This window comes from Tachysurus vachellii, chromosome 24, assembly GCF_030014155.1.
Source record: "Tachysurus vachellii isolate PV-2020 chromosome 24, HZAU_Pvac_v1, whole genome shotgun sequence".
In the NCBI taxonomy this organism is placed as follows: Eukaryota; Metazoa; Chordata; class Actinopteri; order Siluriformes; family Bagridae; genus Tachysurus; species Tachysurus vachellii.
Window position 1 is genome coordinate 1230301 of NC_083483.1, and position 27973 is coordinate 1258273.

Here is a 27973-nt window from a genome sequence, read left to right on the forward strand (position 1 = left end):
CCTCCATTTGAAAGAATGCACAAAGAGAAAATAGATATCCCAGGAGGAAGAGGAGGAGGAGGAGCCCCCAACTGATGCTATATAACTGGCATGGGGAGAGCTGCAGTAGATCCACAAACCGTGAGTATATGTGGGTTTATTTTTACTGTTATCTGATCTTTACATAAACATTTTAATCTTAAATTATGTCAATTAGGCTTTAAGAATTTTCTTGGATGTTAAACAGAAGTTAATTAAATATGGTCATGTGTGTATGTGTTTGCATCTATTATGATTTTGCAACTGGGAAACAAATATAGTGATATTCACTCATTAGAATTTATACAACTTACCATTTATACCATTAGAAATGTAACACTTATAAACTTATGGTTAGATTCTAACTGCATTTCATTGTCTTTGTACATTGGCTTTAGACATTTTCAGTCCAATAATGAATTCTATAACAACGGGAGCTCTCAGATTTATAATTTAAGTAGAGATGTATACCTGTGTAGAACAAGGAAATAAAAACATACACTGCTCTTCTGTTTAGTTCATTTTTAATAATCCAGAATTTCAAGAGAAATTTCAAAAGAAATAATTGTATAAAATGGGACAAACACAATCAGCTCCACCTCCACGTCAACCTTCACCTCCACCTCCACCTCCCAAAGTTGGTAAGACAAATTTTAAAATTATTTTCAGACATTCATACAGAAGTTTCTTGTCACAATTGGAGCCAGTGTGATTCACAGTGACTAAGTGGAAACAATGTTCAGAATGGGGAAAATCTTCCTACTTTCACGTTATAAGAATTCAGTTTAAAGCAGAAATTTCAGTTTAAAGCAGCTTTTCTAATCATGTGCATGCAATAGAACATTTATCAAATTACACAGCTGAGTTTTACAGACGTAACAAGAAGGTAAGATAGAATTTGTGCTCAGAACTCAGATGTGACTAGATGTACAATGTATTCACAGTTTCTCAGGATTTTTCAGTGTCTACAGGAGTAGGTCTCAGTTAGATGTGATTCTGGCTCATTTCATTGTGCAATACTGTAATACAGGTCCAGCAGCACTGACTGACACACTGAAAAAAAAACTTGTTGAATTACTGCTGCACTATTGTAACATGATTGTTTTATACAATAGTTATAATTCCCATCAGCACCAACATCCATCTGAGATTTCACACCGTACTCAGTTTACATTAATATGTGAAGTGATCACATTCACTCTGCATCATTTAATAAACTTCTTTAATTTAGTAAGCAATTAACTTGTAAGCAAATAATCATGTTTTGTTGAGAAACATAATATATTTTATGTAAACTGTTTCAATAATCAATGTTCTTTTAATAACTGATCTCCCGTCTACATCAGTCTAGCTTTCCTTACAGTAGGAATGTGTAACTCATAAGTGAATGAACAGGTTTAACACCACACACTCGTTTGTTGATCATTTCTATTGAATAGTTAAAAATGATCCATTTATAACAGTTCTCTCTGCTGTAAATGAGAACTCCTTGGTATACATCTAACAATCTCCATTTTCCTGGACTTGCCCATGTACAGGTTTGCTATATTTCACAGACAATTGCAAAAATGTAACTTTTCTTTTTGTTTCTTTTCAGAATATGATACGCCATGGAGGAAAATGCCTTGGGGGTAGGTTTTATTAAAGCAATGGAGCTTTTTGTTTAAATACACCATGAGCAATTATGCTCATATTTCAGCCTCAAAACTTATCAAATGTCTTCAAAACATTTATAAATTTATACTTAAATATCAACATATAGTCAATTTAATTTTTTTATTTTTTTTCTTCAAATCACTAACTGTGAGTAAATTGTTGTTTGTTCTTTTGTGACTTTTTGTGTGTAATAGGAAAAAAGACGCTTTAGAAGAGAAACTGAGGAACTTTAAGCTCAACACTACTGATGTTAAGTTTGTCAGGATTCTGATCGTTGGTGAAGTTGGAGCAGGAAAGTCCAGCTTTATAAATTCAATCAATGATGCTTTCCAAGAGCGAATCACCTCTGGGGCACTTGCTGGATCATGTGGAACCAGTTTCACAAAAAAAGTAAGTACAACATGCTCAATGATTTGATTGTAAATTTCAATCAAATAAACACAGTTTTGTTTAAATTAAAGTCATCTCACATTTACAGTATAGACAAAAATATTTTATATTTTTTATATTAGTGTGAAGAGAGACAATCCCTGGACCTTTTGAAAACGATCATTCAACAACATCCCATGCATTGAAAAAGCACTGTTCTTTTTTGCTTTAGTGCAGAAACCTTGATATTTGGAACTGCACAGTTTAAAAAGAATCATTTAAAAGCAAAACCCAACCAAATGAGCCCAGAATCAGCTATATGTGCAGTCTCAAATATGCAAAAAGGTTATATGGCGCTTTAACAAATATGACATTAGTGTGAATAGGGTTTCATTCTATCTGAGTGGAACCTTTGTGTGTTCTCAACCTCAGTAGAGTTCTGTAGTGAGGTGAGGATACAGCACCTTTTAAACAGTTATTTTAAACAAGAAAGCTTTTTCAGTTTAATTGACTCTTAAACTTGGGTAAAAAATAGCAAATGAAAGAAATCTAATTCATTCTCCAAACAGACAACTAGGTGTAAAGGCACCACAAGGTGTCAGCCTCAGCACCTAAAGAGGCACAGCATTGTACAGTTCAATATTATGTTTAACTTTCAGGATGTTTGGATTTTCAGGATTATTTCATCTTAAGTAAAAAAAAAAAAATGCAATAAATGGTATACAATTTGTGTCTTTGTCTTTCAGTATCAAACTCATCATATCAAAGGGAAGGATGGCTCCCATTTGCCTTTTGTCTTCAATGATATCATGGGACTTGAACGTGAAGGTAGCAAAGGCATATGTGTAGATGACATTATCTCAGCCTTAAAGGGGCTAATTGAGGAAGGATACAACGTGAGGACATTTCACAACATGAGACAAAACAATAACTTTCAGACTTTTTACAATGTATATTGTTAGTATATCGTATTAGGTTATGTTTGTATATCGTATTAGTATAAATGTTTTTCTGTAGCAATTAACCCAAATTGAACTGAAGATTTATTCTTTCACCAATTTTCAGTTTAATCCTCTTCATCCTGCATCTGGAAAAGACTCCAAAAACAATCCCAGGGTTTCTGATCACACCTTCTGCCTGGTCAATGTTCTAGATGCAAACAAAGTGTCATTTATGGACCACAAGTTTATTGATAAGATGATACGGATTCGTGAGGCGGCTTCAGACTATAGTAAGTTCTGTTATTCCAGTGTATAATTGTATCGTGTTTGATTTGTTCAGAAAGTGTTAATAGTTCAGCAGCCCTGACAGTAATATCACAGATTTAGATTTTATTCTTATAATAATTTCTATTGTAACGCACACAGGGACTTATTTAACAATTAATAAAGTAGATTCCTGTGTTAGCTGTAACTGGTTTCTAAAGATTTGCTGCAATTTTTGCCCTATTAAAAAAGGGAGAGGCTTGTAAAAGCCTTGTTATAAGTTATATAATAAATGTAACTAATTAATAAAACTAAAAAAAAAAAAAAAATGAAATCATGACAAATTGTTGTGATATAAGAATTACACACTGGAGTGATCTTCATCCTACTTTGCAGATTTGCCTCAAGTAATCGTCATGACAAAAGTTGATGAACTTTGCCCACTGGTTAAAGAGGACATAAGAAAGGTGTACACCAGTAAGAAGATTAAAGAAAAGGTAATTGTGTTCTTAAAGTTGTATACTAGCACTGTAACTGATTACAAAATGTGGGATTGAAAACATATGTTCTAACTGTATATAAACACACAATTAGACTGCACTATTATTTATCTTATATATTTATAAAATGTCCATGATTAATATAAACTTCCTGAAAATTCTTCCTGGAAATCATAAAGGCTTCCAAGATTCTAAATCCAGTGAACTTTTTATTTAAAATATTAATATAAAAAGTAATAATAATATTTATAAGTAATAATATTTCCTGTGAAATATTATGAGGTGACTGCTGTCAACTGTAAAAAGCTTGCTAGATTATTTCACAAGGTGTCTGTTTAAGAATTTAAATAAAGTTCTGTTCTTCTGTATTTGTTCTCATTTGTGGAAAAAATAATGTTTTTCTTACAGACCTTTTTCTTATTTATTAATTTCTTTTAAATAAATGGTTTGTTACTGTTGTTTTTTTTTCCAGATGCAGGATTGCAGTAATGCACTGGGGATTCCAATGAGCCACATCTTCCCTGTGAAGAATTACCACGAGGAGACTGACACAATTGATGACATGGATCTTCTGATCCTCAAGGCACTTGATCAGATTGTGAATCTTGCCAATGATCAGCTGGAAAACGGAACCTCTTGTGAAAAACTGGAGTGAAGACTTTTTTCATTTTTACACTCATGAGAAGAGTCAACATAGTGAAAAAAAAATGAATCAGCAAAAACTATACAATATGTCAAAGATCACAGCAAAGGATGATGGGAAATAATAGAGAGACATAAAGAATCTTTTCACAGATAATCTTATTTCCTCTACTTTAATCATACCTGGTTTGTGTTTATTAATATTTGCTCTGTACATTGTGCTTTTATTTAAATAAAATAAAATACAATTTTCCGTTATAATTATGTTTGATCCTACTTATATTTAAGATCAATAACATTACACAAAACATGTCATTATATTTACAAGCAACTATCATCTTATTTCACAGTTATTACATAACCATTTAGGCCCAAAGAATGAATCAGATTTCATTAATGACCAAAGTTTCTGAAATTATTTAATCACTATTAATTAAGCCCTGGAGAAATAGCGCTAGGTACGGTGGCCAGGAAGTGCAAAACAAATTAACAAAACCCAAACCAAATTAACAAAACCGAAAACACATTAACAAAACCCAAACCAAATTAACAAAACCGAAAACACATTAACAAAACCCAAACCAAATTAACAAAACCGAAAACACATTAACAAAACCCAAACCAAATTAACAAAACCCAAACCAAATTAACAAATCAGAAAACACATTAACAAATTCGAAAACACAAGAAGTCAGACAACCCAGAAACGGTAGTGTATCGTTTTTGAATGGAAACTTACCGATCATTGGACAAGACACCTGTCACTCAAGATATACAGGTATGGAATCTTATGTGTAATGTGTAAAGTTCTCCGTTTAAATAAAGTTCCCCGTTCAAGAAATTAACAGAATTAATCCACAGTAATCCATTCCATCCATCCATTCCAACTTTTCCCTGTGGCAGACTGTTGAACTTCATGTATACTTTGAGTGACAGGTGTCTTGTCCAATCACAAACTATACCAACCGCTTCCGGGTTGTCTGAAATGTCGTTGTGTTTTCTGATTTGTTAATGTGTTTTCTGATTTGTTAATGTGTTTCATGCACCGATTCAGACAACCCGGAAGCGGTAAGTATTGTTTGTGAATGGAAACTTACCGATCATTGGACAAGACGACTGTCATTAAAGATATACAGGTGAATGAAAGGTGTCTCGTCCGATGATGGTAAGTTTCCATTAACAAATTATACCAACCGCTTCCGGGTTGTCTGACTTGTTAATGTGTTTTCGGTTTTGTTAATTTGGTTTGCACTTCCCGGCCACCGTACTATAATAATAATAATAATAATAATAATAATAATAATAATAATAATAATAATAATACATCATCCATGTTGAGGCATTTTTGTGCAAAGCATGACAGAGATGTAGAGATGTAAAGATGTAGCCAACAGCCAAGGTTAAAGCCTACTTTTAATTTTATTCAATTGTTCAGCTTTAATTATTAGAATAATTAAGTGGTTTAAAAGTGCTGCTGTTATTTTATTTTATGTTATTTTATATCAAAATAGGAACAAAGTCTCTCTCTCTCTCTCTCTCTCTCTCTCTCTCTTAATTTCAATTTAAGTGTGCTTTATTGGCATGACAAAAACTGTACATTTGTATTACCAAAGCATTTGCAGCTGTGCTGCATACAAATAGTACAAAAAGTTAAATTTAAACAAAGTACATTGTGCATAATTAAAAGTAAAATAGTAAATTATAGAAATACAATAAGAACGTACATTATTGTATTTAATATATTGATTCATTTATTTATTAATCTAAACATCTCTGAGCTCATGTTATCACCTCATCGAGCTCTGATTTGAAAAGCTTAGAGTAATGAACCTTATCCCAATACAATTGGGTTGAAAGCTCGGAGCTTCGGTGTCACTGGTAACATCACTATTGCCAGGTTGGATTTACTTTTTCCCCTTTTGTTTTCTTATGAGAGTTTCTCTATGCTGCCTGCCTTTTTTTTCCAGTTTTTTGTGCTCCGGTGTTTTTCCTACCGGTGGAGTTTATTTTTAGGATTCGAATTAGTACGAACTTTTCCAGTGGATTATTTATTTTCTCCCTGTTTTGGATTCTATTTTTTCGTTTATGGACACTCTTGCCTGCTATTGTTTCCTACTTATTTACTTAACTCATTAAAGCTCTCTTTTGAACATTGGCCTGCGTTTGGGTTCTCCCCCTGAGTCTCTCTCTCTGAACCATTATACCATCTCTCTGAATCATTATACCATTATACTAGTTCACTAGTCACAGGCTAAGAATACTATCATTCTAAAGTATTTTGGGAAGTAATATAATAAGTTAAGCATACAGACACCACATGATTTTGTCTTCCTCATATCCTGAGACCTATCAAGACGTTCCAGAGGAACAGGGGTATGTGGAGCACAGCAAGGTGTGATAAGTTTTTTCTGAAAAGGGGGTGCTGGTTTTTGGCTTTGTAGGCAATCACCAGTGGATTATACCTGATGTGGGCAGCTACAGGAAGCTGGTGGTGGGAGCCTAATGGGATTGTGTGGGAGAACTGTAGAAGAACAATAATTTATGCATTTGCAGAGATCAAATATTGCTCCGATGGAGACCTGAAGTGAGCTGCAGCAGTAAATTCACAAACTGATCTGGGACTGAACATGAATCTGAGTGGCCTGTGTGAATAAAAATGGATAAATCATACTGATGTTCTAAAAAATATATTGTCAACGGCCTTTCAGTATTCTAATTAATGCTACATAAATACAAGATATTTACAAGTACTCTAGTCACTCTTGTGATTTATCCAATAAATTAAATTGAATCAGGCTTTTGTGAATTATATTTAATTACAGCCCAAATCCACCACTGTGTAATATGTACCACTTTGAATACTTGCAGCATCGTGTGCATTGGCAGCTGTCCTCTCTGAGGTTCAAGATAAAACAAAATTAGTCTGATCACCACCCTTCACCCTAGTTATTACTGCTGCCACATCATACCAGTGGACTGATCAGTTATTTGGCACACCATTACTGTCAGCGACGCGGGGGTAAAAACGGACCCAAATGCAGGACAGCTTAACAAAAACAGGGTTTATTAACTAAAGGAACACTAAACAGGACGAAGACAAAGACAACAGAGGATTCCACGCTGCACAAGGCAACGCGGCTCAAATAAATACTAATGATAATCATGACACATGAGGGACATGTGTGCAGAGGCGGGGAGGAAAAGACAAGGGCGGGGCAGACACGTGAACAAAGAACATAAACAAAAGGCACATGGCCAAAGTCCGGGCAGAGTCCTGACAATTACAAAGCACCAAACAGCTGATAGATTAAAATTTTTGCAAATGTTTCTTTCGCAGTAAATCGTTATGATAGTTACTAGTTATGATCTTGATTTGATATTCATTAGGAATATGATGAACTCTTGAACTAGCGTTAAATGTGTATATATAATATACTCAAGGAAGTTAGAGTAATTGTACTGTATGACAGGTATAAACTAGATGTATTTAAATCAATCATGATAAGGTGTGTTGTTATATTAAAAAAATCCACAACAGGGTGGTTTTATATGGTCTAGTGAGAAACAGAGAGTTTGGTCTGGTTCATACCTGACATTGTATGCATGTACAAAATTGTGGTTTACATTTTTGTCTACCTATCTTATGTACACTAAAGGTGACATTAACTAGACATATCAATCATAACATCTTTTTTAGTCAGGCTTCACAGAAACTTTATCAAATTGAGGCAAATTGAGTTTTTAAAATTTCACAAATTATAGAAAACTTTTATCCCCAAAATAAAATAAAAAAAAATAAAAATTGGACACTCAGTAAGACAACAGTTGCAGTGGTTTAGTGTTTAGTTTGCCATCTTTTGTTTTCTAGAAATTCTTGAGCATGAGCATGTGAGCACCTGAGCACGGAACCAGCCAGTTTCTGTAACAGTTCTAAAAGTTCCTGGATCACCCATAAAGAAATCTATGTAAAGGACTAGAGACCTTGTTAGTGATTCTGGGCATGACCACTGAGTAATAGATAAAAATTCATTATCGGTTGCCCACTAGCTTGGTGTAGAGCTACCCATGACTGATATGACAGTGGATCAACTTTACACTGACACTGAAGACTAAACTTTCACTGAAGGCAAATTCTCATATGTTTTTCATTCTCATACAGCTTTCAGTCTTGTAAAATTTCAGGATAAACTGTGAAGTAATTGTACTGACCTACATGTCCTCTAGTGACAAATGTTGCTGGCGTGCTTGGACAAAGCCCCGACAGTCCCACTAAGGAATGTGTCCTATGTTTTGCACGAGTAAGTTTAAACAGTAGGGATCAAGACTGGTCTTACCTTAGAGTGGATTGTTCTTCGAAGTCTCAACGTCTTCTAACAAAGGATCCTCTTCAGGTTCTTTTACCTAGTCTATTGTTATTTTTTAGATGAAGCAGTCAGACTTAGACCTTCTTGTCTTTTCAGGTTCCTCACAATGGGAGGCCTTGTTTTTATTTAAAGCAATGTAATACAAATAAGTGTATGCAATATGTATATGTGTATGTATATGTATATGTGTATGTATATGTGTATGCAAAATCTAGCCATGGGGGTCACAGTCCAGTGACTTCTGTGCCGGTCCCAAGCCCGGATAAATAGAGAGGGTTGCGTCAGGAAGGGCATCCGGCATAAAACATTGCCAAATCTAACCATGCGAGTTGTCAGTAAGAATTTCATACCGGATCGGTCGAGGCCCGGGTTAACAACGACCGCCATCGGCGCCGTTGACCTACAGGGCGCCGGTGGAAATTGGGCTACTGTTGGTCGAAGGAGTAGAGGAGGGAGGAGAGTGCACAGACAGAGAGAGAAGAGGGAAGGTAAGAGTGTAGGACTGAGAATAGGGACTCTGAATGTTGGTACTATGACAGGGAAAGGTAGAGAGCTGGCTGATATGATGGAGAGAAGGAAGGTGGATATACTGTGTGTACAGGAGACCAAGTGGAAGGGTAGCAAGGCTCGTAGTATAGGAGCAGGATTCAAGCTGTTTTATTATGGTGTGGATAGTAAGAGAAATGGGGTAGGTGTGGTCCTGAAGGAGGAGTTTGTGAGGAATGTTCTGGAGGTGAAGAGAGTGTCAGACAGGGTGATGAGTCTGAAGTTAGAGATTGAAGGGGTGATGTTGAATGTTGTTAGTGGTTATGCCCCACAGGTAGGTTGTGAGTTAGAGGAGAAAGAGAGATTCTGGTGTGAATTCGATGAGGTGATTGAGAGTATTCCCACGGGTGAGAGAGTGGTGATAGGAGCGGATTTTAATGGACATGTTGGTGAGGGGAACACAGGTGATGAGGAGGTGATGGGCAAGTTTGGAGTTAAGGAAAGGAACCTTGAAGGACAGATGGTAGTAGACTTTGCTAAGAGGATGGACATGGCTGTGGTTAACACGTATTTTCAGAAGAGGGAGGAACATAGAGTGACTTACAAGAGTGGAGGTAGGAGAACACAGGTAGACTACATCCTTTGTAGAAGAGGCAATCTGAAAGAGATTAGTGACTGTAAAGTGGTAGTGGGAGAGAGTGTAGCCAGACAGCATAGGATGGTGGTGTGTAGGATGACTCTGATGGTCTGTAAGAGGAAGAGGTCAAAGATAGAGAAGAAAACTAAGTGGTGGAAGCTGAAAAAGGAGGAATGTTGTGAGGAATTTAGACAGAAGTTGAGGCAGGCTCTGGGTGGTCAGGTAGTGCTGCCGGATGACTGGGAAACTACAGCAGAAGTGATCAGGGAGACAGGGAGAAAGGTGCTGGGTGTGTCATCTGGAAGGAGGAAAGAAGATAAGGAGACTTGGTGGTGGAATGAGGAAGTTCAGGATAGTATACAGAGGAAGAGATTAGCCAAGAAGAAGTGGGATATGGACAGGACTGAAGAGAATAGACAGGAATACAAGGAGTTACAGCGCAGAGTGAAGAGGGAGGTGTCTAAGGCCAAGCAGAAGGCATATGATGAGTTGTACACTAGGTTAGACACTAGAGAAGGAGAGAAGGACTTGTACAGGTTAGCTAGACAGAGGGATCGAGATGGGAAGGATGTGCAGCAAGTTAGAATTATTAAGGATAGAGATGGAAGGGTGCTCACAAGTGAGGAGAGTGTACAGAGGAGATGGAAGGAATACTTTGAGGAGCTGATGAATGAGGAAAATCAGAGGGAAAAAAGAGTAGAAGGGGTGAACTCTGTGGAACAGGAAGTAGATAAGATTAGAAAGGATGAAGTCAGGAAGGCCTTGAAGAGGATGAAAAGTGGAAAGGCAGTTGGTCTTGACGACATCCCAGTAGAGGTCTGGAAGTGTCTAGGAGAGGCAGCAGTGGAATTTTTAACTAGTTTGTTCAACAGGGTATTAGAAAGTGAGAGGATGCCTGAGGAATGGAGAAGGAGTGTGTTAGTGCCGATCTTTAAGAATAAGGGTGACGTGCAGAGTTGCAGCAACTATAGGGGGATAAAGTTGATGAGCCATGCAATAAAGTTGTGGGAAAGAGTAGTGGAAGCTAGGTTAAGTAAGGTGGTGGAAATTTGTGAGCAGCAGTATGGCTTCATGCCCAGAAAGAGCACAACAGATGCAATTTTTGCTCTGAGAATGTTGATGGAGAAGTATAGGGATGGTCAGAGGGAGTTGCACTGTGTGTTTGTAGACTTAGAGAAAGCGTATGACAGAGTGCCAAGAGAAGAGCTGTGGTACTGTATGAGGAAGTCAGGAGTAGCAGAGAAGTATGTCAGAGTGGTGCAGGACATGTATGAGAGGAGCAGGACAGTGGTGAGGTGTGCTGTAGGTCAGACAGAGGAGTTTACAGTGGAGGTGGGACTGCATCAGGGATCGGCTCTGAGCCCCTTCCTGTTTGCTATAGTGATGGACCAGTTGTCAGAGGAGGTCAGACAGGAGTCTCCTTGGACGATGATGTTTGCAGATGACATTGTGATCTGTAGTGAGAGCAGGGAGCAGGTGGAGGAAAACCTGGAGAGGTGGAGGTTTGCGCTGGAGAGAAGAGGAATGAAAGTCAGTCGTAGTAAGACTGAGTACATGTGTGTGAATGAAAGGGAGGGAAGTGGAATAGTAAGGTTACAGGGTGAAGAGGTGAAGAAGGTACAGGAGTTTAAGTACTTGGGGTCAACAGTCCAGAGTAATGGAGAGAGTGGGAAAGAAGTAAAGAAGCGAATGCAGGCAGGTTGGAGTGGGTGGAGAAAGGTGTCAGGAGTTCTGTGTGATAGGAAAATATCAGCAAGAATCAAGGGGAAGGTGTACAGGACAGTGGTGAGACCGGCCGTGCTGTATGGTTTAGAGACAGTGACACTGAAGAAGAGACAGGAGTCAGAGCTTGAGGTAGCCGAACTGAAGATGTTGAGGTTCTCTTTGGGTGTGACAAGATTGGACAGGATTAGGAACGAGTACATCAGAGGGACAGCCCATGTTGGACGTTTGGGGGACAAAGTTAGGGAGGCGAGATTAAGATGGTTTGGACATGTTCAGAGGAGGGAGAGTGAGTACATTGGTAGGAGAATGTTGGACATGGCGCTGCCAGGCAGGAGGCAAAGAGGAAGGCCAAAGAGGAGGTATATGGATGTAATTAATGAGGATTTGAAGCTAGTGGGTGCAAGTGTTGAGGATGCAGAAGATAGGGTTAGGTGGAGAGAGATGATTCGCTGTGGCGACCCCTGAAGGGAAAAGCCGAAAGAAGAAGAAGAAGTATGCAATATATCGTCGCTGTCGGGCGGAAACCTCTTATGTCCAAATTTGGTCAATTTCATATTTTTTCACATTTCGATGTTATTGGTCAGTCCCCACGTGGGTCTGTTATTTTTACAAGTTATTAACCAATCTAAAGTCTTGAAAATAGCTTGAGCGCAAATCTCATAACTCCATTGGACACTTCAGCTGTTCACCTCTTCCTCACTCCGCAGGAGAGCTTCACGGCATATTTCTCCTCAAGAAGAGTCGCAACGAATCAACACGTCTTCTGAGGTAAATGTCTTCAAAACACTGGGCTCAAAGAAAAAAAAATCTTGACCCCCGCTAGTTCTGGTGCTCGTCTGAGGACAGGAATTTAGCGCAAGACAATCCACTGCAACGCAGACTAAACCCTGTGCACTGCAGATAAGGTACGGCGTTTTTTTTATTTCCTGAAAAATAACGGTTTTGGAGATATGAGGATTCCGCCTGACAGCGACGATATGTAAAGTAAATAAAATAAAACCTCAAAATAATCAAACAATTCTAGCATAAGTAAAAGTATTTAAAATGTAAAGATAGTAACAAACCAAGAAACACTATCCAAGTGTAAGCTTACGTTAAGCTGTTCTCTGATGCACAATCCTTATGCAATACAAATGTAGTACAGTAACTAAGCTTAAGTTTGGCTATAGTAGAATGCATACCCGTTATTCAATACAGCAAGATTTATATACTTTATTTGGCTGGGCACCTGCGGCGCATCTGCCCTGGACTTTCCTTGCATTTGCCTGGCACTATCCAGGACAGTGACAGGCTCTTACAGGAGAGAGATACTGTAGGCCCCAGTGTCTGTTAGCGAAGCATTTGGTTACATGTCATTTTGTGGTTGACCTTTTTTAAGCTGTGCCTCTGCAGTGTGCTTCTGCAGTGCAATGCATCATATCTTGCACATCAGAGATACAGTATACATCAGCCAGGCTTACAACATCCTGTGGTTATATGGAACAGCATGTTCTATTTTCTTCTAGCCACATTCAACATTTAAATATATATTTCAATTATAGAAAAAGGATACATATAAATGTAAATAACAGCGACCAGAGCTCTATTGAACTTCTGATAAATAATTTGTTTTTATCGCATAAATCTTCTTAGTCAGTTGAAATCTTCTTCCAGCTGTTTAGGTACAGCATCTGATCCTCTGCAGTCTTGCAGTAGCATTTATGGCAATTGTAATTGTATTTAATTCATATTCAATTGTTTCATTTCTGTAACCAAGTTTTCTACTTTCAGAAGTTTATTAGCAAACATTAGTTGCTTTTGTTCCTCTGTTTTTTCCTGATTAGCTTCTCTACGCCTTTCTTTTTACCTTTCTCATTCCTTTTGGTTTACTTTGCTTTTGGACAGGAATGTCTCCTTAGCTTTGGGCCGAGGGGGATTCATAAATCCTACAACTCCATTCTCACCTATTCTTACAACAACTGTTATCTTAAGAATTAGATTCTATGTTAAAATAACCAGTGATGGTATTCCTTAGTCAAAATCATTAATCCTAAACTAATAAGTATCAGCATTTATGGTCTCAAAATGCAGTAATGACACGTCTGAAAAACACACAAACTTGCAACAGGAAACACACCCATCTATGGAGGATTTGAGGGATGTGGTAGCCTAGTGGTTAAGGTGTTGGACAACTGACTAGATGGTCAAATCCCAGGTCCACCAAGCTGCCACTGCCGGGCCCCTGAGCAAGGCCCTTAACCCTCAATTGCTTTGTTGTATAAATTGTAAGTCACTCTGGATACGAGAGTCTAGTAAATGTAGAATAACTTACTTTTTAGCTCTGTGTTGTTTTCTGTAGCTCCAGAGTCCTGGAGGAACGTTGTTTCATTTCACTACTGCGTCAGTGATATGTGGCTAAAATGACAATGAATGCTTCTTGACTTGTGTGAGTGGTGTGTAGGTGGAACTGCATACATGAATGCATATGTGTGTGTGTTTGTGTGCGTGTGTGTGTGAGATTGAGTAACGGAAAGAGAAGGTAAGACCTGGGCTGAAAAGTGAAAACAAAAGCACAGAGCCCTACTGAGCTCATAGTTGGTAAGTGCCGTTTTCTTTCTGCTCTATCAAGGAGAAAAATAACTACACATCATGAATTCATGCAATCTGATAATTAAATACTTTTCATATACTGAAACACGTTTTATTCGATATTAAGAAAAATAGACACATTTTTTAGGTTTTTAAAAGATGAACAGCTTCAAAGGAGGAAATCTGCCCAAAATGGGTGGAAAGAAATCAAAACCAGAATCAGAACCAGAAGGTTAGATCACTTTGTTGAAACGAAAATAGAAGAAAGAAATCTGTAATAAAAAAAGTTTCTGTTTTTACTCAAAGTTCTCTATTATCTTTTTGTGTACAGACTTCGAGCAACTTTGGAGAAACATCGACTGGAAGTGAGTGATCAATTTAGTAATGTTTTGTTTTACGGAAATCAGGCTTTATATTCCATGTATCTACAAAAAATTAAATAATATTACAAATCTGCATAATTCTCAATAATATATAAAAAATGAATAAAGAGTTTGATTATATACATCATCCTTGTTGTTGTGAAACTATATTAGTTTGGTCAGAAGTCACGCCATTAGTTCAGTAGCAGTGATCTGTGTGTAATTTAAACATCAAGGAGAATTCAGCTAATGAAGCAACATTAAATCCACTAGTAAAAAGGCAGCACCAAAACTCTGCAGGTCACGGCAAACACTTTTCGTAGTGTCTATACAGTATAATGTTCAAATATTTAACTGTCTTTTCTTTAAATCAATCAGATGTACCCCAAAAACGATTAAATTATTATAGGCCTTGAGAAACTTATATTTCCTAGTGATATTTCCCAGGTTTATTTCTATTTCGAAACTCTCAGTGTGTTTATCCCAAACAGCCCAAGCAATCTGAAATCTGAGTTAAGTGAACTTCTTAAATTTATGGAAAACCGCAAAGACATCAGGCAGTTCAAAATACTGCTTCATGGACCAGTCGGAGCTGGGAAGTCCTGCTTTGTAAACTCAGTGAGGAGCGTATACAAGGAAAGAATTGTATTCGGGGCAGCAGAGGAGACATCTGCTGGAAAGAGCTGCACAAAAAGAGTAAGAGTTGTTTTTTATTCTCATTACATTCATGGAACAATGACCAGAATAAGAAAATTAATCAGTTGTTCAAATCTTAAATACTGGAGTCATGTTTCAAATATTATAGTTCTAAGTGCATTGTAAAGGGAGTCTGAAAGGTCAAGAAGTTATTTATTTATTTATTTATTCATTTATTTATTCATTTATTCATTTATTTATTTATTAATTATATTTCATAACAAATGCTCTACTGTACATAATTCACCCTTTCACTCTGATCACATTCTTAACCACACTGTCATGCTGTGGGTGTCATGGACCGCTGAACAGTTCCCTGTATAAACACCAGAGGGCGTTCGGGCAGGGCTTTGTTTATTGTCTGTGTTCCTATGTGCATCTCTTTAAGATTTATCCCACCTGTTTAATCTGATGATCTTGGCTTTCAGAGTCTCAGGTGTGGCTTCTGCTTGTTTGTATTGAAAACCTGAACTAACACTGGCCCTAATCAGATAAGATTCTACATCCTGGTCTGGATTGCTTTTGTCAGTCTTTTATTGCACTTTTCTTTTCTTTTCTTTTCTTTTCTTTTCTTTTCTTTTCTTTTCTTTTCTTTTCTTTCCACAGAACAAAACTTACAAAATCACTGACAAAGATTCTGTCACCTTGCCATTTGTCTTCAGTGATGTTATGGGTCTGGAAAATCAAGATGAATCTGGAATTCATCCTGATGACATCATTAATGTGCTGCATGGCCGTGTCAAAGAAGGCTATAAAGTAAGAAAAACAATGAACATGTCTTAATTCAAGATCATCTGTTTTTTACTCATAACATATTCAGTAAATTATCTACAACTACAGATGCCACATGATCAGATGATGCAGTAATTTAAAGTATTTTATATCCTTTTACTGTTCTTTTCTTTGTCCTCAGTTTAATCCTTTTTCCCCACTGACTGATGCTGATCCAAACTACATACATGAACCCAGTCTGAATGACAAAGTTCACTGTTTGGTGACCGTAGTGGATGCAAAGAGCATCTCCTTAATGGAGGATGAGATGATTCAGAAGATGAAAGCTGTCAGAAAATCTGCCCTCAGATTGGGTGAGTTACTAAATGATGTGTTATAATATATGTAAGAATCTTACATTCGTTATATTATTATATTCCTTTTTTTCTGGATTGATTTGTATTTAATAGTTAGTGTGCATTTTTTGTAGATGAGAATTTGTATTGCGCTTTTCACAGATACATTTAAATAACTAAAAATAAAGTGCTGTGAGCTGAGCTGAGCAGCACAAAACACTATGTCACTCGATTCCGCTTCTGTTCCATATTTTTATTGCTTTTTTCCTTTTACACATTGTGTTTTGGTTCATATTTTTTCTCCGGCTCAATTTTTTCTTATCACTGATCATCATGGTTCAGGATAAATTTCACCTCTTTCCAGTTTAGTTCCTGATTTATTTTATTAAAACTCACGTATGTTGTATTTCCTTCTGAAATTTACACTTTAGTGCCCCCTGCCGAGGCCAACGTGGCGGACTCTCAAGCCCTGTTCCAGGCCGAGGCTAAACCCTGTATGAGATGTGTTCAGTGAATACATATTGTTCCACAAACCTTTCCTTTACACAAAGCGATGCAAGTCGAGTTGTGCAGCAGCCCACAGAACAACGCACACTTGTTAACCCACTTCTGTTCCATGTTTCTACGTGTTTTGTTTTTATTTATGTCTTGTCTCCGCCCACATCCTGCCACTCATCACTGATCTCCCTTGTGTGTCAGGATTAATCTCACCTCTTCTCTGACTAGTGTCTCTGTATCCTCTGTGCACTCTGACAGCTTTCTTTTACTTATCTGTAAACCCCAGGTATCCCTCATGTGGTTCTGATGACAAAAATTGATGATGATGTCTGCCCACTGGTTACACAGGATCTAGCTGAGGTTTACAAAAGCAGGAAAATCAAAGAAAAGGTTTGTACTTCTTACACATTTTATCCTACTTGTGTTTATTTTTTCTAATAAAAATATCTAATATCTAATGTTTTGTGCTGTTTTTGTGCGAATTTTTGTTAGCATTTTTCTGACTGTTTGTATTTTCTATATGTCTAGATGCGGGAATTCAGCCACACAATTGGTCCACCACTGAAATGCATCTTCCCAGTGAGCAACTATCATGAGGAGACTGAAGTAGATGACAAAAAAGATGTGCTTATTCTGTCTGCCTTAAAGGCAATTGCAGGATTTGTTAATGATTACTCTGAAGAGGGTAACATCTGAGTATCTGCTAAAAAGTCCATTTGGAAAAGAGAATTGGGATTTAGGTCTTTATTATCATCAAATCTTGATGTAGCTCATATATTAATCATGATTAACTACTTCAACTATAACGACAATCACAAAGTCATAAAATTGTAATGTGTGCCTGTGATTACTAGTGTAGATTAATTAAGAGCATATTTAATTGGCTTTTATTAAATTTAAGTCTCTCATCTGTTTATGCTACAGCTCACTGTTATTTTTAATGTTATTCATACATTCAGTGTTTCAGTATTTGAGAAAAATGATATCTTCTATTACATCCTGCTTGATAACAACTTTTTGTGGATATTTAAAAAAAACAATAATAATAATAATTACTTTGTCAGTGATGTCATATTTGACTTTGATTAACAATTTTTTTTTATCTACTTTTTTCGCTATAATATTTTGTTTATTTTTTGTAATGGGGTTTAAAGCTGTGTTGTTTTTTCTTATTCATTATTATAGCATCACCAAAATATAAACAATTGTGCCATTAATGTGTCATTAGTGTAAACAAACAAATCAGTAGAAATGTTATAAATAATAACTAGATTTGTAAAGTTTGTCGCAACAAACTTTGATGTTGGCTTTGACGAGGCAAGTATTCGCAAAGGCCGGTGCTTTTTGGAGGCGAGTGGACATAAGGGTCAGTGTTACTTTTGGAGGCAAGTGGACAGAAAGATAAGGTGCCAAAACATTTGGAGGCAAGTGGAGATGAGCACGTGATGTCATCAGAATACACATGAGGAAGTTCCCCTCATTGTTCTGAGTGTTTTGATATGTCACATGTCCATGCTGTAAAAAATTTTTTTGATTTTGCATATTTTGGGGGCTGGTCTGCGGCACAACCGAAAGGTCAGTCGGTACACCAATTTAAAAGTTTGTTCAGAGTATCACCCTAAAGGAGCTGGCCGAGTTTGGTGTAGATAGTTCGAAAGTTTATAATGGGAGTCTATGGGAAAAAAGGTCATTTTGAGACCCGGTACCGGAAGTAGCGGAATAGCAACAAACTTCAGAGCAGGGTCTACAACATATCTGAATTTGGTGCATGTGGCTCGAAAGCCCTAGGCCGCAATAAGTTTTATACATTTTTGTCTAAGCTGAAATAGGAAAACAGAATGTTGGCTTCTACAAAGCAACATAATTACAGTGAAGACCTGCCAACTCCTGTTTGGTACCTGATGTCTCCAGCTCCTTTAGCAGTTAATTTCTACTTGTCTTGAGGTCTATTGAAAAAGGCCCTGGCTCTCAGAGTAGTAAGGTCTTTTACACAGACAAAGGCATCACATCAATTAAGTCAATCTGACTGTTTAAACCTGGTGCATATTAACATCTATTATTATCTATTAACATGTGTTCTATTAATCTTTATATTAATCTTTATAATAACCTTTTGTTCTATGGTTATGTTCTGTTCAGCTGCTTTGAGATGATGTCAATTGTAAAAAGCGCTGTACAAATAAATTTGAATTGAATAGTGTAGTATTTTCGTTTTGCAATTATATATATATATATGACGTGCATTGAGGTGAGAGGAATTAAAACAGGCAAGTAGACTGTTTACTCTTTATTTAACAACAGCCGTGCCGGCCACAACCTTCATCAGTCAAACTCACCTAACCAGAACAACACACTCCCAGGAAATCCCTCCGCCTCTAAGCGGGCACTATTTAACATAAGTATATGTGCGCTGCACAATATACTACATCCTCCTTTTTTATAATAAAAAAAAACAAAAGTTTATCTTTAGCAGGAAAGATGTATAAGGTGTAAAATGTAACTTGGCTTAAATAATATTTCCATGTGTATCAATCAGGGATACATTAAACTTAAGCTGAACTAAACATACCATTATATACCTACCATGACCTCTTTTTTTTTTTTTTTTTTATAAACACAACATACACCCAGTATCGTATGCACTCATTGGCTTAACACATAGTCCTTGAATCTCACCGGTGGCCTAATAACTCGGCCACTTCTGGTTTGACGTATCTGTGGAGGAGAAGAAGATTGCACACACGCAGTCTCATCAGCACCGGTAGGAGCGACCGGGGTGCTGTCTATCTCATCCTCAAGACTGTCCGGTTCAGTGTACACCTGAACATCGCTAGGTGTCTTCCTTAGGTGTCTCCTGTTGCGTCTGTACTGTTGTCCTGAAGATGTCACTACGTCATAGGATCGCGGTTCAGCACGCGTCGCCATGACAACAGCAGGACGCCATCCTCGTTCAGTTTGCATGTGAACAGTCCCACCTGACGACAGCAACGGAAGTTTCTTTGTGCCTCTGTTGTAATAAGCACACTGTCTTCTTTGGAGGACCTGAAGAGTAGAATGTGCATTAGTTGGTACTGCAGGTTGGAGCACTGTGCTTGAGCTGGGTAAAGTGCCTCTCAGGACCTTGCCCATAAGCAGTTGTGCAGGAGAATAACCCATACCTGTGACGGGTGTGTTCCTGAGAGTTAGAAGTGCTAGAAATGGGTCAGTGTTGGTTTGTTTGGCCTTCTTTAACAGGTGCTTAACAGTCTTCACAGTTCTCTCCGCCAGGCCATTTGACTGCATAGCCTGGGCTGTAGTGACTGAGCTTAATTCCCCATGCTTTGGCGAACTTTCTCATGTCTTGGCTTGCAAAAGGCATATGGTCGCACACAATCTCTTTAGGTATACCCATTCTGGCAAATATTGATTTCATCTTGTTAACAACTGTTTGTGTCGTCTTGTCACTGATGTTTTGTACTTCCGGGTATTTGGAAAAATAATCCACAACCAGAAGAAATGAGTGACCATTGATTTCAAATATGTCAGCTCCTACTTTCAGCCAAGGAAGCTCTGGGATTTCATATGAGATCATCGGCTCCCTCTGATGGCGAGGCTGGAACTGCTGGCAAGTTGCACATGACTCCACCATTTTCTCAATGTCTCTTGTCATACCTGGCCAATATCAGTGTACTCTGGCTAGAGCTTTGGTGCGTTGCATACCTTGGTGTGCCGCATGCAGCCTCTGTAACATGTCTGACCTCATTTTACTCGGTAGAATAATTCTGTCTCCCGCAAACATTATTCCTTCTCTTATTGACACCGAGTGTCTAATAGGCCAGTATTGTATCACTTTTTTGTCAACTTGTTTTCTGTGATGTGGCCAACCGTGCCTGTGAATGTCCAGCAATATTTGTAATATGACGTCCTTTTGTGTCTCATGCTTTAACTGCATCAGAGTCTCTGGGCTCAGGGCATAGATCACTTTTTCGTCAAATATATCATCCTGTCTCTGTTGCTCATGTGTCGTTGCTCGTGAGAGTGTGTCTGCTATCAGTAGCTCTCTACCTGGCGTATAGATTACATTCAGGTCATAGCGTGGCAGCTGAAGTAGCATCCGCTGAAGTCTGGACGGAGCTGTTCCAAGTGGCTTTCTTAAGATTGTTTCCAAAGGTTTGTGATCCGACTGCACATTAACCTTGACTCCGTAGGCATACTGACGAAAGTGTTTCACTGAAAACACGATAGCCAGAAGCTCCTTCTCTCTCTCTGGATGCATAGGCGATAGGATGTCCCTCTTGCATTAGACATGCGCCTAGACCGTCCTTGGATGCATCTGCTTGTATCACGACAGCTTTCTTTGGGTCAAAGAATTTAAGAACAGGGGCTGTTACGAGCGCATTTTTTAGGTTCTTTACGGCTTCCTCATGTTCATGTTGCCATTGCCATACACTGTCCTTTCTCAGCAGTTGTCCTTTCTCAGCTGTGGCTGTCGCTTCTCCGGGTATGTATTGTGCGAGATACTTGATCATCCCAAGCATGCGTTGCAGTGCAGGTTTGTCTGTGGGGGATGGCATGTCAACTATTGCCTTAACTTTTGCATTGTCCACTTTGACACCCTCTGATGTCACAACATGACCCATGTATTTGACACTGTTCACCTTGTATTGGATCTTCTCTTTGTTGAATTTGACGTTAGCTTCCTTTGCTCTAGTCATCACTTTTTGCAGAATTTCGTCGTGTTCATTTTCTGTGGATGCAGCGATATTCATATCATTAACAATTATATGAACACCCGTGATGTCCCCAAATGTCTCACAGTTGCGCTGCTGAACAACTTCACTCGCCGACTTAATCCCAAATGTGGCGCTTAAACCTATAGCGTCCCATGGCGTGTTGAAAGTGCACATTAGTGACGACTCCTTGTCGAGCTTTATTTGCCAATAGCCATCCTTCTCATCCAGCACTGTGAAGATTTTCTTACCGGCTATTTTGCACAACACCTCATCTGCTGTGGGAATTGAGTAATGCTGTCACAAAATGGCCTTATTTAAGTCAGTAAGGTCTAGGCAAACCCTCAGCTTCTGCTTGTCTTTCTTTTCAGTGATCACAAGACTATTGACCCATGTCGTTGGCTCAATCACTTGTTCATTAACATCAGCTTTTAACAGGTCATCAAGCGTGTCTCTCAGTCTATCCATAACTGCCAGTGGTACTTTCCTGCAGCCATGTATGACAGGAGTGACTGTAGGATCAATGTGGATGTGATGTTCTCCTGAGAACTCACCAAGTCCTTCAAAGACACTTGCATGTTGCTTTAGCAGCTCGTCTTTTGTAGTTGGGTACTTGACTGTGAGCATATCAATGTCCATCCTTTTTATTAGACCTAATGCTTCACATGCATCCTTGCCTAGGATAGCTGTGTCTGAGTGGTTTGACACATAAAACAGCAGGTTGGATTTGGTTTGAGCATTGGAGCACTCTAGTGAGATTGTTCCCTCCGGTTTCAGTTTAACTCCACTGTACGCCACCAACACTGTATTTGTCGGTTTCACTTGCAGGTTTACTCGTTTTTCATGCTTGACTTTTCTCATCAGTGTTTTGTACACAGCCTGTGGTAGTACATTTGTTTCTGCTCCTGTGTCTAACTTGAACTTAACCGACATGCTTCCTACATCTATGTCAGCATACCAGGAATTGTCTCTTTTAGCGTGTAGGTGGTCTATGTTCACTGTCCCAATGAAAGGTGAATCTGTTTCTGAGCTCAAATTATGCATTTTCATCGTATGTGTTGCTTTTGTAGACTCACACATCTTTGCGTAGTAATTGAGCTTACCACACTTTCGGCACAAGACTCCAAATGCTGGGCAAAGCCTTGGTTGATGTGACTTTCCACATTTCCTGCACACTTGACCCTTTACTTTCTTGCTGTCACTTTGTACTTGTGGTTTTCTTCCTTGTTTCCACTGGTGATTGTCTTTGGACTTGTTCACTGCATGTATTGCTCTTTCTTGTGTTGTAGTACTCATTGCTTGTATTTGTGCTTTGGCAGTCTCCGCTGATCTGCAGATGTCAATCGCTCTCTCAAGCGTGAGATCAGACTCTCTTAACAGTCTTTCTTTGAGCCGTGTATCATTCAAACTGAATACAATCTTGTCTCTGATCATGTCGTTTTCTGATGCACCGAATTCACAGTCCTTGCTTTTCTGTCTCAACTCAGTCACATATTTCTCAATGGCAACTGACTCTGCCATGGGATGAGCCCAAAACTGATGTCTTTCAAACACAGTGTTTTTTTTGGCTGGCAATATGTTTTGAATGCATATAAAATATCATCCACTGTTAGCTCTGCTTCATCCGCCTGTGCAACATTTAGTGTGTTGTATACATCTAGAGCGTCCTCTCCGAGTGCATGCAGTAAGATAGCTACCTGTACTTTAGCTTCCTTTTCTGCAGCTCCACTTGCAGTCATGTATATTTGAAAGCGTTGTTCCCATCATCTCCAGTTTTCGCTTATATTGCCTGCTAACACGAGCGGGGACGGTAGTTTAAACTGATCCATCTCTTTACCGCTTCCAAGCGTAGCCGCCTGCTCGCTCCCGCTAGCGTAGCCGTTAGCAAAAGTCTGTGGCTAACTCCGGCAAACAAAAAAAAATAAAATCGCCGCACTGGACCACTTCTGACACCATGTAGTATTTTCGTTTTGCAATTATATATATATATGACGTGCATTGAGGTGAGAGGAATTAAAACAGGCAAGTAGACTGTTTACTCTTTATTTAACAACAGCTGTACCGGCCACAACCTTCATCAGTCAAACTCACCTAACCAGAACGACACACTCCCAGGAAATCCCTCCGCCTCTAAGCGGGCACTATTTAACATAAGTATATGTGCGCTGCACAATATACTACAAATAGAACATCTGATAGAGTGAAATGGAGCTTCTAATTGATTACTTTAAAAGTACTACTGTTGTGAACACATTCTTTTGCAACTTCAAGAAAGCACATTTAACAAAAAGGAATGAACTTAAATAGAAGTGAATAAAATAAAATATTTTTTTCTTATATGAAAATGTAATATAGAAATAATATACTTCTATATATTAATAAAGTGTGCTGATAGTGCAACAAAACATTTAGATTCAGTCTACACTGAATTATGTTCAGAGTACTAACAGTAGTTTATATATTTCTGTAACTGTATTACCTGTATTAAATGTGTATTAAAAGAATAATATCAGAGCTTTGGTTTCAGTTTCAGTTTATGCAGATATTATTGCAGGCTCTACTGTTCTTCAGTTCATTTTGGACTTAAAATAATTATATATATATATATAATTATATATATAAGGGATACATTAAACTTATAAAAATGTAAAGATATATATTTATATATATCTTTTCAATCTGACAGTTTATTTAGCAATATATACATTTACATTTACAGCATTTAGCAGATACCCTTATCCAGAGTGACTTACAACTGAGCAACTGAGGGTTAAGGGCCTTGCTCAGGGGCTCAGCAGTGGCAGCTTGGTGGACCTGGGGTTCGAACCCATGACCCAGTAGCCCAACACCTTAACCACTGAGCTACCACATCCCTATATATATATATATATATATATATATATATATATATATATATATATATATATAGGGATGTGTAGTAAGTAATATCTAGTAATATATAGTTTCTGAGACTGTAACGGAAAAGCCTAAAAATACAGGGATGTGTTGTTGAAGTCTGATCTTATTTTGCAAATAAAAAAATTAATTTTTTTGTTATTGTATCCTTAATTAAAAATTAGACACCATCTCATGATCTTTCTTTTTATTTGAATTATTTTTCATTAGGATTTCTTGGCAAGATTCAACTGATTCGTGGTCCAATTAAAAAAATTACATGTACATTTATGCATTTAGCAGACATCCTTATCAAGAGCAGCGTGCAAAAGTGCTTTTATATCTCTATTGATAAATACATTAACACTGGTTCACTAGGATACAGACTTAGAATACTATCAACCTAATGTCAGGGACAGAAGACGACAGAGGCAGATGTGATGAAAAATAAAAGAGTTTATTGAGAGTTTGATGTAAATGGAATGAGTAGTTGAAGATAAGTCCAGGTGAGGTTACAACACACACACACACACACACACACACACACACACACACGCCGGGTCACAGGTTGCAAACCAAAGATTCCTACATCCTATGGTGGATGATGAACTCGGGAAACCTCTGGTAGAGAAAGATAGAGTCAGGTTAGTAGATCCAGCATACCATAGCAGCTAGCATTTACGAGACCGGAAATTTACGAGTGTCTCTGTGTCAGAGAGCATCTTTTATGTGGTGAGGTGATGAGGGGTGCCAGGTGACGATGATCAGAATTTGGGTGACGAGGATCTGGTGTGCTGTGTAAGGGATTAACCTGGCAAATACGTTACACCTAAAACTCTGTTCAGGTTTTTTCTTTAAATATACACATACAACAAACAGAGAAACAGTGCTTCAGGAAAAGGTAGGTCTTCACCCATCGTTTAAAGATACCAGTGACTCAGCAGTTTGGACATCTAGGGGAAGTTCATTCCACCACCGCAGTTCATTTAATATATTTCTGTGCTGTGTCGGAGATGTTATCTCTAATATGATTAGGCTTTTTGCAGGGGAAGCGTAGGTGGATGTTTTTTGTAGCCAGCCAAACTTTGTCCCCGACCTTGATGTTGGGTGTTGGGGCACCACCTGCTGTTGCTGGTGCCTGACAGCCCCCAGCAGGTGATGGTGAGCTGAGTCCCATACCCTCTCACTCTCTTGGAACCAGAGCTAAACAGAAGGGACTTCGAATGGCTCTTACATCCAGGGAAACATGGGAGGTTGTTAGCTGAGCATGCACTGGAGAGGTGTTAAGCCGGTCACTTGCTGGCGTAGCGAGTTCTGTGCATACTCAGCCAATGGGAGGAAATGGCTCCAAGAGTTCTGGTGGTTATGGCAGAAGGTTTGGAGGAAAAGGCCAACTTCTTGGATCTTGCATTTGGTTTGGCCATTGGACTGCGGGTGGTATCCAAAGGAGAGACTTATGGTCACATCTAGGAGTTTAAAAAAGGAGTTCCATACCCTGGAAATGAACTGAGGACCTCTGTCAGACACAATATCAGAAATATCGAAACACATGCTGAAATAACAGTTCTGCACTTTCCATGGCCGTGGGCAGAGCCTTACTGGGTTATGAGTCTTAGCATTTTGGAAACGTGGTCTACTACCACAAAAATGCACTTGTTAACTTGTGAGGCTGGCAGGTCCATAGTGAAATCTACTCCTAGATGCGACCAGGGACAACAAGGGATATGTAGAGAATGAAGTTTTCCACTGGGCTGATGTCGTGTTGTTTTTGCCATCGCACAATCCTTGCACCCACTCACAAACCTTCTGATGTCCTGAGCCATGTTGGGCCACCAGAAGCAATGTTTAAGCAGCGAGAGGGTTTGCTGTATGCCAGGGTGACCAGTGCCTGGAGAGGTATGTGCCTTAGAAATGGTATACATTGATGTAATGGTTCATACTTGTGACCTTCACGGCAGAACATTTGGTGATTCAGGGATCATATCTTCCTCACTCCATTCAACGGGACAGACGAAGGTTTTATCTGGAAGGATGGCTTTGGGAGACATGTGGTCATCTTCAGGAGAAAACATTCTAGAGAGAGCGTCAGCTTTGCAATTCTTACTTCCCAGATGGTAAGAGATGATGAAATCCAAATGTGTAAAGAATAGAGCCCACCTGGCTTGTCTGGTGTTCGTCCGTTTCGCTTCACGGTGGTATTGGAGATTTTTATGATGAGATTCAGGGATAACGAGCACCCTTGAGCCAATGTCTCCACTCTTCCAAAGCCAATTTAATGGCAAGGAGTTCACGGTTACCGATGTCGTAGTTCTTTTCAGCCAGGTTAAACTTGTATGAGAAGTAGGCACATGGATGAAGACTGGGGGGTTTCCCCTGCTGCTGGGAAAGGACGGCTCCCACTCCGCATCTACCTCCACAGTGAAAGGTTTTTCAGGATCTGGATGAACTAGAACCAGAAACTGGATCTTGGTTTGGTGAAACTCACACTTTTCAGCTTTCAGGAACAAGGTCTATTGACGCAGCCATTTCAGAACTTCCTTCACATTGTGTATGTGTTCAGCAGGGTTACTGGAATAAATCAGAATATCGTCAATGTAAATCAACACGTACCGATTCAGCAGATCTTGGAAGATTGCAATGAAATCCTGGAAGACCGACAGCGTGTTGACCAATCCATACGGCATCACCAAATATTCCCAGTGGCTGATAGGGAGTCACAAAACTTGTTTTCCTTTCATCTCCTTTTTGGATTCGTATCAGGTTGTAAGCACTGCGTAAATCGAGCTTCGTGAAGATTTTTGTGCCTCGGAGCTGTTCGAGTGCCGATGGGACAAGGGGAAGAGGGTAGCGAAATTTCTTGGTGATTTGGTTCAGCCCTCTGTAATCGATACACGGTTGCAAACCACTATCCTTCTTCGAGATGAAGCAAAAGGGAGATGCATCAGGGGAAGTTGATGGTTGTATATACCCTTGGTCCAGTGCTTCTTGGATGTATTTTTCCATGGCCTCTTGCTCCGGGATGGTTAGTGAATAGATCTTTCCTTTAAGCACTGGTTCAGTTGGAAGGAGGTTATTCACACAGTCCCATGGCCGTTCAGGTGGTAACTTCAAAGCTCTCTTGGGACAATAGATATGTGTATTTTGGTGAAGGAATCCCACTGTCAGCGAGATTTCACTGGTGCGGTGATGGATTGAGGACCGGTTGAGGGGCTTGCCTGTTACAGATTAAACTTTTAGTCTCTGGGGTATGCACTCTTTCATGATGTTAAGCTGGGTGCAGACCCAGTGTCGAGTAAGGCAGACCCTGTAACAGCTAAGTTTGTACAAGGCAGTTTAACCTTTGGTGGAAAGCGAGGTGTAAATGTGCTTTTTGGGTTGAACCGTACTCACCAAAGCTCTTGGAGGACTGATGGGGCATTCTCCAATTGCATGCCCATTGCTAGCACAGTACAAACACAGACACTGGGTTAGCCGCCGATGACACTCTGACAGTGGGATCCTGGTTGAATCGAGCTGCGATTGGGTTCTGGTGGGCGAAAGAGTGTGGAAGTATTTGAAGTACAGGGTAACATATGA

At 38.9% G+C, this 27973-nt stretch overlaps 2 protein-coding genes across 2 annotated transcripts in view; both read left to right on the forward strand.

Annotated features, from left to right (window-relative positions):
* Nucleotides 1-256: 256 nt before the first annotated feature.
* LOC132839881 (uncharacterized) lies at nt 257-18993 on the forward strand. The gene is made up of 14 exons (XM_060861106.1): nt 257-659; nt 1616-1649; nt 1869-2064; nt 2790-2939; nt 3109-3274; nt 3645-3745; nt 4221-4400; nt 14330-14402; nt 14502-14535; nt 15024-15228; nt 15835-15984; nt 16142-16313; nt 17080-17183; nt 17322-18993. Exons 1-14 carry the CDS (start codon nt 593-595, stop codon nt 17487-17489), a joined length of 1800 nt encoding a protein of 599 aa, XP_060717089.1. The 5' UTR covers nt 257-592; the 3' UTR covers nt 17490-18993.
* The window catches only part of LOC132839350 (interferon-induced protein 44-like), a 28735-nt gene continuing 14242 nt past the window's right edge, over nt 13481-27973 (forward strand). The window contains exon 1 of the mRNA XM_060860284.1: nt 13481-14179. The gene's annotated coding sequence lies outside the window, so the exon portion shown is untranslated. The remainder of the gene's footprint in view (nt 14180-27973) is intronic.